This window comes from Empidonax traillii, unplaced genomic scaffold, assembly GCF_003031625.1.
Source record: "Empidonax traillii isolate 1590-97213 ecotype Southwest subspecies unplaced genomic scaffold, ASM303162v1 scaffold495:size1017845, whole genome shotgun sequence".
Classification (NCBI taxonomy): Eukaryota; Metazoa; Chordata; class Aves; order Passeriformes; family Tyrannidae; genus Empidonax; species Empidonax traillii.
In genome coordinates, this window is record NW_020955688.1 from 826,269 (window position 1) to 841,553 (window position 15,285).

At 65.0% G+C, this 15,285-nt stretch overlaps 1 protein-coding gene across 1 annotated transcript; it reads left to right on the forward strand.

The window, feature by feature from the left end:
* The first annotated feature begins 2,155 nt into the window (after positions 1-2,155).
* On the forward strand, positions 2,156-15,223 carry UNC5A (unc-5 netrin receptor A). Its single transcript, XM_027896395.1, has 16 exons — positions 2,156-2,261; positions 10,172-10,393; positions 10,534-10,677; positions 10,754-10,857; positions 10,962-11,142; positions 11,256-11,423; positions 11,613-11,777; positions 11,861-12,049; positions 12,595-12,894; positions 12,985-13,072; positions 13,152-13,320; positions 13,404-13,637; positions 13,735-13,884; positions 13,978-14,142; positions 14,226-14,404; positions 14,607-15,223. Exons 1-16 carry the CDS (start codon positions 2,156-2,158, stop codon positions 14,770-14,772), a joined length of 2,730 nt encoding a protein of 909 aa, XP_027752196.1. The 3' UTR covers positions 14,773-15,223.
* Positions 15,224-15,285: the final 62 nt, after the last annotated feature.

Genomic DNA, 15,285 nt, shown 5'->3' on the forward strand with positions numbered 1-15,285 from the left:
CATCCCCTCAGCTTCTCCTCAGCAAGAGGGAAAGCAAGCGGAATTGAAAGTGATCTCCCCAATCTGTATTAATTAGAGTCTATTAATTCGTCAGCGCGCCCTGCCACTTCCCCACTGACGACCCAGCCATGCCGGTCTGCAGCACAGGAGGGACACACAGGGTGACACCACACAGCCCTGTCACAGCCCCTGCGTTGCACTGTGCAACACCAGTGAGGGAACCGGGAGAAGCCAAGGCAGGACTGGGCACCACCAGCAGTCCCTGGACAGGGAGGATGCAGTGGGTGCCCATGCGGTGGGAGTGTTGTTGCTGGCACTGCTGGCACAGCAGCAGGAGTGGGAGAGTGGTGCAAAGAGCAGATGGGGTTGGTACCATACAGGGGGCACTGAGCCCCTCCCCACCGTGCTGCCCCAGGGCAGCACCATGCTGGGTGCCCTGCTCAGGTGCCATCTGCGCTGGGTACCCTCACCTTGCCCTGCCCTGATGCTGCTCTGGGGGGGTCCAGCCACTGTGGGGGCCCAGGCTAGGGGTCCCAGTGCTGCTGTGGAGCTCACCCTGGTTCCCATGGCAGCCCCCCCCAGAGCTCATGTGCAGAGCGGTGACTTCAGCAGGAGCAGATGGAGCCGCAAGGAGTAAAAACATCCTGTTTCCATGCAAATGCCATCAGTAATAACAAGCCAGCCTGAAGGAGCGTGGTTATTGCTGTGCCAGGGCTCTGCCCACAGGGGTTGGGGCTCTCCTCTGCCACTGGCCCCCACCAATGCCCATTGAGGATGTGGCACTGCCTGGGGTAGGCACATGGTGAGACGAGAGCAGGCACACATAGTTGTCACCCCACACTTGCTGCCCTACCTGTGTGCATGGCCAGTCCCCAGACACATTGGCACGGGAGGGCCCTGTAGGGGTGTGATGATGGGAGATGGCTCTGGCCTCATCCCGAGGCTGTGCTGGTGGTGGGCTCGGCTCTGCCTGGCACCGCCAGCATTGTGCTGGGGTGGATGGAGGCCATGGCACAGCTGGTGCCACCCGGGAGAGCTGCACTGGCTTCCCACCTGCTTCAGCTCTTGAAGGCATCAGAGCAGTTGTTAATTGTTCCTGATGCTGCTAATGAAATTATTGCTGAGCGACGCTGGGAACCACTGCCTGGCCCCCACGGCTGGGGACAGGGACTGCTCAGCACTGCTGGCATGGTCTCTGGCTCCTGCAGGGTTTGGGGAGCACCTTGGGCACCCCAGTACAGCCTAACCCCTCCTTTGACCCTTGCCCCTTGTCCACACTACAATCTGCCCACTGGTGACAGCAGGACTGTTTGTGGGCACCTTGGTTGGGTTCTGGAAGGGCACGGGGAGGGGAAGGGGCTGTATCCTGCAGCCACATCCCCTGGGAGAGGCCAGCCTGGCTGAGCACGGGGTACCTTGAGGCCAGACCCCCATGTATGGCGGTGAGGTGGGGCCCCACAGGTGACCCACCTTCCCTCCAAGATGGTGTCTCCACTTCCATAGCATTTCCCAGCATGAGACATGACACTCATCCACCGGAGCTGTGGTGGTGCAGGGAAGGGTGTCTGCAGGACCCTCATCTCCTGGGACTGTCCTCCCACCCTCCACCCGTGGGGTGCCAGGCTGTGCTGGGGGGGACCCCCGGGCAGCATCCAGTGTTGCAGCAGGAGTTTAGGGGAGAGTGGAGGTGCATCGAGTAGCGGGGGTGCACTGCCGGGGGTATCCCGGGGGGATGCAGTGCCGGAGGGTGTCCCGCGGAAGGGGGGGTGATGCCTTGCCGGGGGATGCACCGTGCCCGGGGAGATGCAAACCGGGGGATGCTGCGCTGCGCTGCTCTCGGGGACGGTGCGAACCCTCCGCGGCGGTCCGGGTGTGTGCAGAGGAGAGGGTGCAGCGCCGGCGGGGGGAGCGGTGCCGGCGGTGCGGGCGGGGGGCGGCGGCGGGGGCGCGCCCAGCTGTTGCGCCGTCCCTTCCGCGGGCGGGTCCGCGCTCCCGCCCCGCATTGGCGGCGCCCGGGCGGAGCGGAGCGGCGCGGCGGCGGGCGGCAGCCGCGGCGGGGCCGGTGGCGGTGGCGGGGGCGCCATGGCCCGCTGAGGGCGGCGCGGAGCGCGGCCCGCCCTGCTCCCTCGCCCCGCAGCGCTCCGCGGGGCGCGCCATGGGTGCGCGGCCGCCCCGCCGCCGGGCCCCCCCCGCCGCCGCCGCCGCCGCCGCGCCGGGGCCGCTCGGTGCCCTGCTCGCCGCTGCCCTGCTCGCCGCCGCCGGTGAGTCACCGCACGCCCCCCGCGGGCACCGCGCTCCGGGCGGGAGGAGGGGGGGACCAGCGGCGCGGCGCGGACCCGGCACCGGGACTGGGCGCCGGGCAAGGTCACCTGGGGAGCGGCGGCGGGTGGGCGTCCTGCGGAGCGCCGGTGCCCTCCCGGGGACGGGAACCGTTCGCCGATCTGTGGGACGCTGGGGTGTTGGCAGGGCGCTCTCCCGGACCGGGGATATGTCCCCCGCCCCACGGCGGGCATTGCCGCCCGCCGCCCCGTGCCCGAGCGTGGCCGTACACGCGTGCCCAGCCCGCGCTGCCCCAGACGCTGCTCACACTGGGGGGGCTGGCACTCGCCGCCTAGCCGGCACGGCTCCACTCCCCCGGGGCCCTTCCAGCCCCGGGCACGGGTGTCCGCAGCGCACCTGCCCCATACGCGGGGTCTCTGCCCCACGCGCAGCATCCCTGCCTCACGCGCAGCAACCCTTCCTCACGCACAGCATCCCTGCCGCTGGCACAGGGTCGCTGCCGTCCACATCACCTGGTCGGGACACAGGGGACCGTGGTGACGGGATAGCCCGGGGGGTGCTGTCACGCCGCGGGGATGCGCGTGGGTGGCCGTGACGCGGGCGGGATGCGGGGCTGTATCGGTGCTGCTGCAGACGCGGACGGTCCGGAGCCCGGCTGCCCTCGGCTCTGCCCCCTCGGGCAGGACCCGGAGGGAGGAGGAGCGGCCGGGCGGACCCCCGGGGCTGGGCCGCCCCGGTGGCCGGTCCGGGGGCCGTGTGGCCGCGGGTACGATGGATGCCCGGGGCTGGCGGCCACTGGCAGGTGTCACGGCAGCCGGGAAGTGGCGGCTGCAGACAAAGGACCGGGCTGGGGGCGGGGAGCTGCGCGAAGCTGGACGTGCGCTCTGCGGGGAGTCTGAGGGGGGAGACCCCCCCTCTGCGTCCGGGGGTCCCGGCCCGTTGACCCTCCTGCCGCCACCAGAGACGTCCCTTCCCCTCGATGTGCCAGGAGGGCACAGTGGGCAGCTGGGGGGGGCTGCAGCCACAGCCGTCCTGGCAGCCCCAGGGACCCTGCGTTCTCAGCGTGGCCCCGTCTGCAGGGGGACACTGCAGAGCTGGCGCGGTGGGTGGGCATCCCTGGGATGCAGGGGATCCCATATGGAGAGTGCTGTCATATTGATTCCCAGCTGGGCATGGAGCAGGGCACCCATGGGGATGTGGTGATGGATGGAGATGAGGGGCAGAGGGGCAGGGGGTGCACCAGAGCAGTCCACGCCAACCCTGCGATGGGAGTGTGGGGGACCCGGCGGTGCCAGTGCCAGTTTGAGTGGTGTGGTGCTGGTGCTGGTTCCCACTGCTCGCTTGTCAGGCAGCTCACAGCCGTCCGCGGCACGACTGAGCCCAGCCACCTGCACGGACACCGCTCAGCACAGACAGGGCTGGGCCTCTTCTCCAGACTTGCATGGCACGGCACGGCATGGCACGGCATGGCATGGCACAGCATGGCATAGCTCGACATGGCATGGCTCCCCTCCCCTAGGGAACCTAGGCTCAGGCTGGGGATGGGGAACCCCATTGTCCAGGCAAAGGGCCCCTGAGTGCCCGATGGAGCAGCATCCCCGGTGTGCCCACTGTGGCTGGTGCCTGCAGGGGAAGGGCAAGGGCAACAGAGTGGACTGGAGCTCACCCCTGGACAGCAGTGAGGGGCAACATGCCGAGATGGGGGCCTGCCCTGCTCGACTGCTCCACTGGTTAGGGGGCAAGGGCACAGGAGCAGGGTTCCTTCACGAGAGATACTGCTGGTCCAGCAGTGCCGTGGCACCTTTCCAGTCGGTGCCCAACCCTAGTGCATCTCCTGTCCTGGTGAGTGTGACCTACAGCAGCCACAGCAGCTGCTGTCCCAGCTGCTCTGGTTGGGGCCATGGGCTCTGCTCTAACTCTGCACAAGCCACGGGGTGCAGCTGGATTCACTGGTCTGCCAGGGACCCCCCGGCTCCAGCAGACAGCCCCAACCACTGCACCCCCAGCTTGGTGCCCCACAGCCTGGCACCCCAGGTTGTTGCATCGCACAGCACCCCACAGTGTGTGCCTGGCCAGGCACTGGTGGCTCTGTGAGGCGGGCAGGAGGGCAGGGTGCTGGGCAGGGCTGGCGCACACCGGGCACCGGGAAGCTTCCGTGCTGGCTGTCAGCACGAGCACGCGGCAGACGCAGCCTGCCCAGGGCTGTTTGTTCTGGCTTGGTGCCACGTGGGGCTGGCACTACATCAAACCGTGGGGAGCCTGGCAGGTGCTTGCAGGAGGGAACAGGGGCGCTGACGGAGCCGCCAGGGGTTGGGCACCCCTGGAGTCACCACGGGCCCCTCACAACCTGCCCCACCTGGGTGGCTGGCGGCACACGAGACCACCCTGTAACTGATGCTGATGCCTAAGGGATGATGCCGTGGGGACTGTGCTCTGTGGATGGCCTGCTATCCCCTACCCTCGGTGCCAGCGCCGCTCTGGGTCTCAGCACCATCTCTGGTCTGTGTGCCACGTGTTTTCCTGTGGGCATGCTGGGGTGGGCTGGCTCCATACTGGGCACACTGGGACCCTGTCCTCATCCAATCAATCCCAGTTGCCCAGTTTCCCTGCTGTCAGCCTGCACTTTGGGTGCTGCTCCCAGGTGGGTGCTGCTCCCAGGTGGGTGTCAGGCAGATTACAGCTCTCTGTGGGGCCCCAGACCCTGCTTAGCCCAGGGCTCCTGCAGGACTGGGGTCTCAGGTTCCAGACCCCTCAGCCAGCCCTTGCTGCCACAGGGCTGTGAGATGCTGGGGCTGCAGTCACCACCAAGTGCCACCTGTGGGTATGAGGGGGAGAGACTGCAGGGCTGCACCCTAGCACCTGGGACTGTTGCATGGACAGAGGGGCCTTACTGGCCTGGCAACCATTTCCCCTGCCTGCTCCGGTGGGATGCAGGACCGAGGGTGACCTTGACACTCCTCCCGCCGGGGCCGGGGCTCAGCTGGGGCGTTTGCTTCTCACTGTCATTTAAAAGAGAGGCAGGAAAGCCACTCAGCTTCCTGGGATCGGGACCCCAGGGACAGCCTCCGCACATGGGACTGGGCTGCTCATGTGTCCCCCACCATCCCAGTGCCAGGCTGGGCTAGAGCCTCATCCACAACTGAGTAGAGGCCATGACAGGACCCTTTCCCCATGCAGTGCTGCTGAGAGGGGCTGGCAGGGCTTGGCATGGGTCCTGCCAGCACACGGAGTCTGATGGGCTTTGGGGCTCCGCAAAGCTCTGGGACTGGTGGGAAACAGTTCCCCTCTCAGCCCTGGCTCTGTGTGTGCCTGGTGGAAGAGTGCCCTGCACTGGGTGCCAGGGCTGGTAGCCCTCAGGCAGGCAGAGGTCGTCCCTGGGGAGGGGCTGCCACCCCTGGGTGCCTTTGCTGGGACTGGCACCATTGTCCCCAGACCCCGGGCGCAGGGCAGCGTGGGCCATGCGCAGGCACAGCGTGGGCACGGCCAGGGCGTGCAGCCCTAGGCGGGCGCTGGGAGCCCTGCCCACCCTGGCACATGCTAATTGCATGTAATGGGGAGAGCGGTATCAACTCAAATCCGTAATTAGGCAGCTCCATTGTCATGCAAACCCGCCTAATTCATTCATAACCAGCGCTTGCTTCATCAGCGCCCAGACGCTGCCAGGCACTCACCGGGAGACAAGCACCCCCACTCAGCCTCCCCCGTGGCCGTGGGGCTGGCACACGTGGGGCACACACCAGCAGGGCCAGGACAGTGCTGGCTCATGGGGACATGCTGTGATATTGGGTACATGGTCCTAGGGCAGGCAGGGGCACCCCGGGGGCACTGTGCCCACTGGAGCGTGGGGGATGCGTTGGCATCATGTGCCCATCGTCGCGTCGTCCCCGGTGCTCAGCACGCACCAGGCTGGCCGGGAGCCAGGCCCTGCTACCCAGCTTTGGCATCCGACCCTGCTGGCTCCTCGCCTAGCCGGGGCTGGCACTGTCACCCGCCTGGCATTGCTGTGGGACTGTGTGGGGCGGGGAGGTGGGTGCAGGGAGAGCCTTCGCTCGTGTTCTGATGCCCCAGGTGAGGGTTGGAGCAGCTGTGGGCAGATGGGCAGTGCTGGGCAATGCCGTGGCCCATGGTTGGGTGTTTCCTAGAGGCAGAACTGGCTCATCGTGGCTCAGAGCCAACCTCTCCCAGCAGGATGGTGCCCGGCTCAAAGCCTCAGACAAGCTTTTTGATTGTGTCGAGTTGTGCCAGTTCCCTTCTCTGCACCCTGCAGAGAGAAAAGTGCCAGTGATGGGGACCCCTGTGTGCAGGGCTGGCACCCCCAGGCTCCCCTGGGCACAGATGGGCACCCTCTGCCCTCCCCCTGATGCCCACCCTTCCCTCGTTAAGGCCAGCGCAATCAGCAGCAATTATTGCTTTAATTACCTGCTGCTGGGGCACAGGCCGGGCGCCGGCAAAGTGCAAGAAAATCTTTCATGTTAATGGTGTGCCAGGCCTGGCATGGACACGATGGATGGGGCACCAGCTGGGAGCAAATTTGCAGGCTGCAGAGCCCACGGGGATTCAGGAAGGTCCACAGAGGGGGCCACAGTGGTGGAGGCAGGTGCTGGTGTCAAGGTCCCCCACGCTGCTGTGTGTCAGCAGCAGGCAGGGGTGCATGCAGGGGTTGGAGACAGAGGGAGGATGAGGCAGGATGCCCCATCAGGGTTGACTGATGGTGGGCAGCAGCATTCAGGGCAGACTCGTGCCACCAGAGCACTGTCCCACTGTAGGCAGCTGCCTGCTCCCTCCCGGGGCAGCTGTGCCAGGCAGGCACCCACCAGTGTGCTGGTGCCTGGTCTGGCATTGCCGCAGCCGCCCGTGGGCAGCCTCTCCTCGCCAAGAACATCCTGACCTTCCTTCCAGTGTCTCCCTGCGGCAGGCACCGAGACACCCAGCGTGCTGCTCCAGGCACTGCTGGGGACCGTGACACTGGCACCAGGGCAGGATCAGCCCCTTGAAGACCAGAGGGACCAGGCTGGGAGCACCCGTTGGTATCCAGTGGGTCCTATCAGTGCCCCACAACACTGGGCAGTGCAGTGCAGTGCAGGGCGGTCTCTCCTTGCCCAGTAACACCAGTACACCTGGTGTTTCTGCTGCTGTGGAGGTGCAGGTGCTAAAGTGAGAGGCTGTGTGGTCACCTGGGGTGGCAGCAGTGGGGCACAGGGAGCAGGGGGAGCTCTGTGCGTGGGGAGGGCACTGGGAGCAGCTGGGGGTCCCACAGTGTTGGGGTGGTGAGGGCAGGTGCTTAGAGCCCACAGCAGGGTGTCCCCATTCCCTCTGCACCCTGAGGTGGGTGGTGCAGCCCCCCTCCCCAGCCTACCGCCCTGTCCCCTTCATCAGGCGCCGCTCGTTAGCCCACGTGTGTGTGGGGGGATAATTGCTATTAAAGCCCTGCTTAATGCACAGACTTTACTGGCAGGGATTTATCTGTGCTGGAGCAAACCGCGCTCGCAGTCACCCTTTTGACTGCAGGGAGAGCGGCCAAGGCTGTGCCCTGCCATGGTTGGGGAAGGGCACGAGGTGTGTGGAACCCAGCGTCCCGCATCCCCCGGTCCCCATCTCCCTGGTCCCCGATCCCACCGAAGTTCCTGGGTTCCCTTTGCCAAGGTGACATAAGCATCTCGCCTGTTTCCATGGCAACGCAGCGGCAGGTGAGCGCGAGGCCGATGTGGGAGCCGGCACACGCCACGTGGGGGGCCGCTGCCCACGGGGCGCCCACGCCGCACCCGCACCCACGAGCTGGGGGGGCCCATGCTGCGAGGGGGGCCACAGAATATGGGGGGCCCACAGTGCACGTGGGTGGCTGCAAAGCGTGGAGTGCCCATGGGATGTGAGTGCCCACAGAGTGTCGGGCATCCACAGTGCATGAAACCCCTGTGGTGTTTGGCAGAGCCGTAAAGTGTGGGGTGGCTGCGGTGTACTGCATGGCAACAGGGTGTGTGGGGTGTTTGTCATTGATGGGGTGCTCGTGGTGCATGGGGAAATCAGACCACAGCCCTCTGCTCCCTCATGGGGCTCCAGGCCAGCTCCAGCCTCCCAGCTGTGCCACATGGCTCTATTCATGTCCACACCACAACATAGGGCCCCACCAGTGCCTGGCACAGTGCTCAGCAGCAGGACAGCATCCCGTCCAGGGCTGGGCAGCAGCACCCTGGCTCTGCCACTCACTGCACATCCCCAGATCCATTTGGTCCCCATGGTCCCATCCTGCCCACAAGGCACTCAGCACCCTGGTTGGGTGAGCAGCTGGAGGGGCTCCATGCCCATCTTGTCTCCCCCACCTATTGGGTTTCCTGTGCCCCTCCACTCAGCTGTGATGGATACCTACACAGCTCAGGAATTGCTGTACTCATTTCACATGTGATTAAAAGGCCGGTCCCACGGCACAGTTCACCTGGCATGCCTGCCACAGCCACTCAGGTAGGAGGCAACTGTGGTGCTGTGCAACAGCAAACACGGTACTTCACAAATAAATTGAGTTTATTTATGCAGTGCCCATGTGCCAGCGTGGGTATTGCAGCATGGGCTCCCAGGAGTGCCCGAGCAGAGGGCACAGCAGTGCAGCCACGGGTGATGCAGCGAGCAGTGCCGCAGACAGCATCAGGGACAGCACCGCGCTGGGGACCGCAGCGCCTGTCCGCGCCGTGACCCCCCGGGCTGGCCCCAGGCTGGGGCTGGGGGGGGGTCGTTAAACCAGTGAAATATGAAATGCCTGTATATCCTAGACAGGGGTTTTAATTAAATTAATTGCCAGTGACATTGTAAAAGTGCTGATGGGGTAATAACTGGCGCGTTATGGTCGCCGTTTATCTTCCCTGCGTAAATTAGCTGCTGCACCTTGCCTGTCCCGGCGGGCATCGCGGCAGGTTCATTGGCACCCACTCCCTGGCCCCGAGGGGTCTGATCCAGCTGCGGGGGGAGCAGCAGGGCCTGGAGTTCCCCTGGGAGACCCAGGCAGGGCCCAAGGGATCCCCATGTCCCTTGTGTCCCTGTGGTACAGGCGGCTGTGCCAAGCGGGAGCCAGATGGGGTGGGCATGGGCAGTGGGGTCCCACGGGCACATGGGGAGTGGCTGGTGGTTGCCAAACGAAGGCACTTAATTACTGCGCATTCCATCCCATTTAATTGCTTATTAAATCCTAACCAGCCAATTAGCAGCAGCAATTACAGCTTAATTCAGTGACACAATCGCTATTTTATCGTTTGTTAATCAAATGCTTATTTAGGGCCCTGGTTTATTAACTCTTTCTGCAGCAGGCGCCGGTGGGGTGGGGGGAGGGGGGACACCTGGCCATGGCTGGGATGGGGGTTGCGGCCATCCTGAGGCTGTGCCATATGCCAAGTCCCCAGCACTGCTGTCCCCACAGTGGGACAAGCGTGCAGCCCTGATCCACCCTGGGGACAGCCAGCCCCCTCGTGCCATGCCAGTGTGAGTGTCAGGGGCACAGGACAGGGTGCACTGCTGTGCTACCCTGCTGTGCCCCCGCCACTTGCCCAGCATCCCTGTGACACTCTGGGGTGCTCCAGGGCAGGATGTGGCCCCTGGCTGAGGCCTCACAGTGTGCTGGGGAGGGGGGTGGCAGGCGCCCCAGAGGCGTGAGCGATGGCCCTTGTTGGTCACACTACATTTCCTTTTCATTAGCACTAAGTGTGGACATGAGGGATCGGCGCGGGTTCAGCAGGCGCAGCCACCGTGCGGCTGCTCTCCCTGATGAATGGCAGGGATGGGAGGGGGCTGCCGCGTCGCCAGCGGGGGGGACAGTGGTGAGGCATGGGACCACCCGCAGGGGCCTGCTGGGGTGGATGATGGCCCAGCCAGGGCACGCTGGAGGTGGCCAAGCCCCATCTCAATGCAGGTGCTCAGCAAAGCGCGACTGTGGCCAACCCGGCATCCGGCGCATCCCCGGACCTGCTGCCACACTTCCAGCTGGAGCCAGAGGACGTCTACATCGTGAAAAACAAGGCAGTGAGCCTGGCCTGCCGTGCCACCCCTGCCACACAGATCTACTTCAAGTGCAACGGCGAGTGGGTGCACCAAGGTGACCACGTCACACAGCACAGCACTGACCGCAGCACTGGTGAGTGCTGGCGGGAGGGATGGCACTGGTCCCAGTCACGGGGAGCCACGTGTGCTACTCTTGGTGGCCCTTGCGTGGGTCTGGGGCCGTGGGGACTGCTCTCAGCACATGGTTGCTGACATGCTGCCAACCGGTTTCAGGGCTGCCGGTGATGGAGGTGCACATCGAGGTCACCCGCCAGCAAGTGGAGAAGATCTTTGGGCTGGAGGAGTACTGGTGCCAGTGCGTGGCCTGGAGCTCCTCCGGCACCACCAAGAGCCAGAAAGCCTTCGTGCGCATCGCCTGTGAGTGTCTTGCAGGTGCCCAGATGGGCAGTGGGGCTCTGGCCTGGCCCCACTCCTCACCCCTGTGCCTCCCCAGATCTGCGCAAGAACTTTGAGCAGGAGCCAACAGCCAGGGAGGTCTCCATCGAGCAGGGCATCGTGCTGCCATGCCGCCCTCCCGAGGGCATCCCCCCTGCTGAGGTGAGTCCCTGCTGTCAGGCAGGGCAGGATGAGAGTACCCCTTGCCCCTGGGGATGCCGTGTGTGCTCCCGCAAGGCACATGGTGATGTCCTTGTGCTCTGCAGGTGGAGTGGCTGCGCAACGAGGAGCTGGTGGATCCAGCGCTGGACGCCAATGTCTACGTGACACCAGAGCACAGTCTGGTGCTGCGTCAGGCCCGCCTGGCTGACACTGCCAACTACACCTGTGTGGCTAAAAACATCGTGGCCCGTCGCCGCAGCTCCTCTGCTGCCATCATTGTTTATGGTACAGCCCTGCTATGCTGGTCCCTGCCACGCTGCCCCAGTGTCACCCTCCCCGTCCTGTCCCTCCCCACGTCCACTTCACGGCAGGGCGCTGACAGGTCCCTCTCCACCCAGTGAATGGCGGCTGGTCGACGTGGACGCAGTGGTCAGGCTGCAGCACCAGCTGTGGACGGGGCTGGCAGAAGCGGAGCCGGACGTGCACCAACCCCACACCCCTCAACGGGGGGGCTTTCTGTGAGGGTCAAAATGTGCAGAAAACCGCCTGCACCACCCTCTGCCCAGGTACCTGCCCTGCCCAGGGCACCACCACCGCGCCACTGTGCAGATGCTGCACTCCCCACTGCGCCCACTGAGGTCCCTGTCCCCACCGGCTGTCTTGTCCTTCAACTCCCCTGTGTGTCCGTCTCTGCCAGCCCTGGGGCAGGGGAGAGGGGTTGGCAGCGGGGCGGTAACCTTGAGCTGTACCCACAGTGGATGGCGCCTGGTCGGAGTGGAGCAAGTGGTCGGAGTGCGGAGCCGAATGCACCCACTGGCGCAGCCGGGAGTGCTCAGAGCCAGCGCCACGCAACGGGGGCCGGGATTGCCACGGCCCTGAGTTGGACACTCGGAACTGCACCTCCGAGCTCTGCACCCACGGTGAGCGTGGCGGGGATGGCAGGATTGTCCCCTGGGAAGGGGGGCTGGGGGTGGCTGTGGGCGCTGACACCTGCCCTGCACAGCTGCCCCTGGTGCAGAGGACGTGGCGCTGTACGTGGGACTGGTGGCCGTGGCTGTGTGCCTGGTGCTGCTGCTGCTGGTGGGGGTACTGGTGTACTGCCGCAAGAAGGGGGGCCTGGACGCTGATGTGGCCGACTCCTCCATCCTCACCGCCGGCTTCCAGCCTGTCAGCATCAAGCCCAGCAAGGCCGGTGAGCAAGGGTTGCAGGGACAATGTACCGCACTGGGACATGGTGTCCCTTGGGACCTGGGGGTGGCCATAATTCCCAGGGGGATTGGTCAGGGGCTGTTTGCCCCAGGGCATCCCTGGGTGGGGGTTCTGTGCCCTGTGAGATACCTGGTCCTGAGCTGGGGTTCTGTGCCTTATGGATCAGAGATGTGGTATCTTAAAGAGTCCCTGACTAGGGGATAAGTGCTCTGTGCCATGTAGGGTCCCTGGCTGTGGGCAGGGGCTCTGTGTCCTAAAGTATCCCTGTTCCCTACACACAGCACCCTGAGTTGCTGCTGTGTGCTCTGAGGACCCCACTGGTGACTGTAACCCAAGGGTCAGTACCATGGGGCAGGGACTCAATGCCCTTTCAACCCCCAGGGGTGGCTGTGCCCTATAGGATCCTCACCATGGGGAAGAGTTTGTGTGCCCCATGCCCTCTGGGGCTGACTGTGACACTGTGTTGCTGGCGGGGACCCCCTGTTCCCACCATGCCCTTGCACCATGGTCGCTTGCTCTGTGCCACAGACAACCCCAGCCTGCTCACCATCCAGCCCGACCTCAGCACCACCACCATGACCTACCAGGGCTCGCTCTGCCCCCGCCAGGATGGCCCTGCCAAGCTCCAGCTGCCCAATGGGCACCTGCTGAGCCCGCTGGGTGCCGGGCGGCACACGCTGCACCACAGCTCACCTGCTGCTGAAGGAGCCGATTTCGTGGCCCGGCTCTCCACCCAGAGCTACTTTCGCTCTCTGCCCCGCGGCACCAACAACATGGCCTATGGCACCTTCAACTTCCTGGGGGGGCGGCTCATGATCCCCAACACAGGTACGGTGGGACGGGGATCCGGAGCATTGCCCAGTGCAGGCAGGGTCCTCATGGGGCTCACTCCCTGCCTGCACCCTCATTCCCTCCCAGGGATCAGCCTGCTCATCCCACCTGATGCCATCCCCCGGGGGAAGATCTATGAGGTGTACCTGACCCTGCACAAGCAGGAGGAGGTGAGGTAGGTGCTGGGGCTGCTGGGGCATGTGGCTCTTGGATGGGGGTCTGTCCTGACTCAGCTGCCCCCGTTGCTGCCCCAGGCTGCCCCTGGCTGGCTGCCAGACGCTGCTGAGCCCCATCGTCAGCTGTGGCCCTCCCGGGGTCCTCCTCACCCGGCCCGCCATCCTGGCCATGGGGCACTGCGTGGAGGCCAGCGCCGAGAACTGGAGCATCCAGCTGAAGAAGCAGTCGTGCGAGGGCACGTGGGAGGTGAGCATCCACAGGGACGAGGGGATTCAGGGATGGAGGGGGTACGGCCGTGGCCGAGGTGCATCTCTGCCTGGGTGCCGCAGGACGTGCTGCAGCTGGGCGCTGAGCCGTGCACGGAGCTGTACTACTGCCAGCTGGAAGCACAGGCTTGCTACGTGTTCACGGAGCAGCTGGGGCGCTTTGCCCTGGTCGGGGAGTCCCTCAGCATGGCGGCCTCCAAGCGCCTCAAGCTGGTCCTGTTTGCGCCGGCCGCCTGCCCCTCGCTCGAGTACAACATCCGTGTCTACTGCCTCAGCGACACCCAGGACGTCCTCAAGGTACCACAGGTCCCCATCCCTGCCCATCCCAGCTTGGAGCAAGGACTGTGCTCCCAGGGTGTGGCACCTCCTTCCTGACCGCTGCCTGTGCTGGCAGGAGGTGATCCAGCTGGAGAAGCAGCTGGGGGGGCAGCTGATCGGAGCCCCCCGGGTGCTGCACTTCAAGGACAGCTACCACAACCTGCGCCTCTCCATCCATGACATGCCCAGTTCCCTCTGGAAGAGCAAGCTCCTCGCCAGCTACCAGGTGAGGAGTCTGGCCAGTGTGTGGGGATGGGGAGGGGGGTGTAGAAGGGTGTTTCTGCCACTCTGACACCTCCCTCGAATCACCCCCCTGCAGGAGATCCCTTTCTATCACATATGGAGTGGGTTGCAGCCCTTCCTGCACTGCACCTTCACCCTGGAGCGCCTGAGCACCAGCACCTGCGAACTGGCCTGCAAGATCTGGGTCTGGCAGGTGGAGGGAGACGGACAGAGCTTCACCGTCAACTTCAACATCGCCAAGGTGAGGGCAGGGCTGGGGGACTCCTGGGGGTGACCACAGGATGGCCTCACATCCCCCCCCTTGCCACCCGTGCTCTCCCCTAGGACACGAGGTTTTCAGACTGGCTGGTCCCCGACAATGAGGTGGCCACCCCAGCTCTGGTGGGCCCCAGTGCCTTCAAGATCCCCTTCCTCATCCGCCAAAAGATCATCAGCAGCCTGGACCCGCCGGGCACCCGGGGAGCCGACTGGAGGACACTGGCACAGAAGCTCAACCTCGACAGGTGACCCAGACTGAGAACAGGGATGGGGATGGGATGGCACAGTAAATAGGGGTTCTGGTCTCATCCTGCACCTATGGATGGTTGCTGGAATGCTGTGGGATCCTGGGAGTGGGATGCTGGCCAAGGTGAGTCTAGAACAGGGCTGGAAGCAGCATGTGGAGCCATCCCTGTGCCCTGACATGGTCCCTCTGTCCCCCTCCAGCCATCTCAGCTTCTTCGCCTCAAAGCCGAGCCCTACAGCCATGATCCTCAACCTGTGGGAAGCACGGCACTTCCCCAATGGAAACCTCTCACAGCTGGCCGCTGCCGTGGCCGAGGTCGGCAAGCAGGACGGGGCCCTCTTCGCCGTCTCCGAGGCTGAGTGCTGAGTGTGGCGGGGAAAGGGGGCGGGAAACTCCGCTCCCAGGGGACTGTCACCATGGGGCTGGGGGGGGCCCTGGCTGGCCCCCAAACCCCTGCTGCCCCCCAGTACACAGGGAGGGCTGCCTGGCCCCCTTGGGAGAGCGGGATGCCCGTGCCCCACGGCAGCCAGGCCCCCCCCTCACTGTGGCAGCGGGGCTCAGTCCGGCCCCGGAGGTCCCACAGCCCCATGGTGGGGGTCGAGGGGGCGCTGGGTGTGCGTCGTGCGTGCGGTGCCGTCGTGCTGTCTGCGTGTGGGGCCGGGCGGCCCCAGGCCCCGTGCCGTGTTGTGTAAAGACCGTTTTTTTAATTCTGTATTAAGTGCATTCAAGTATTTACACTTGGCCTTATGTACATAGCGGTGCCGCGGGCGGGGGGTCTGCCGGACGTGAATGTAAATAAATTCGATATATATTGCTACGTGGGGCTGTGCCCAGCCATGCGCTGCCCCACGCCCCTCATGTTCCCCCCCAGAAGTCGGA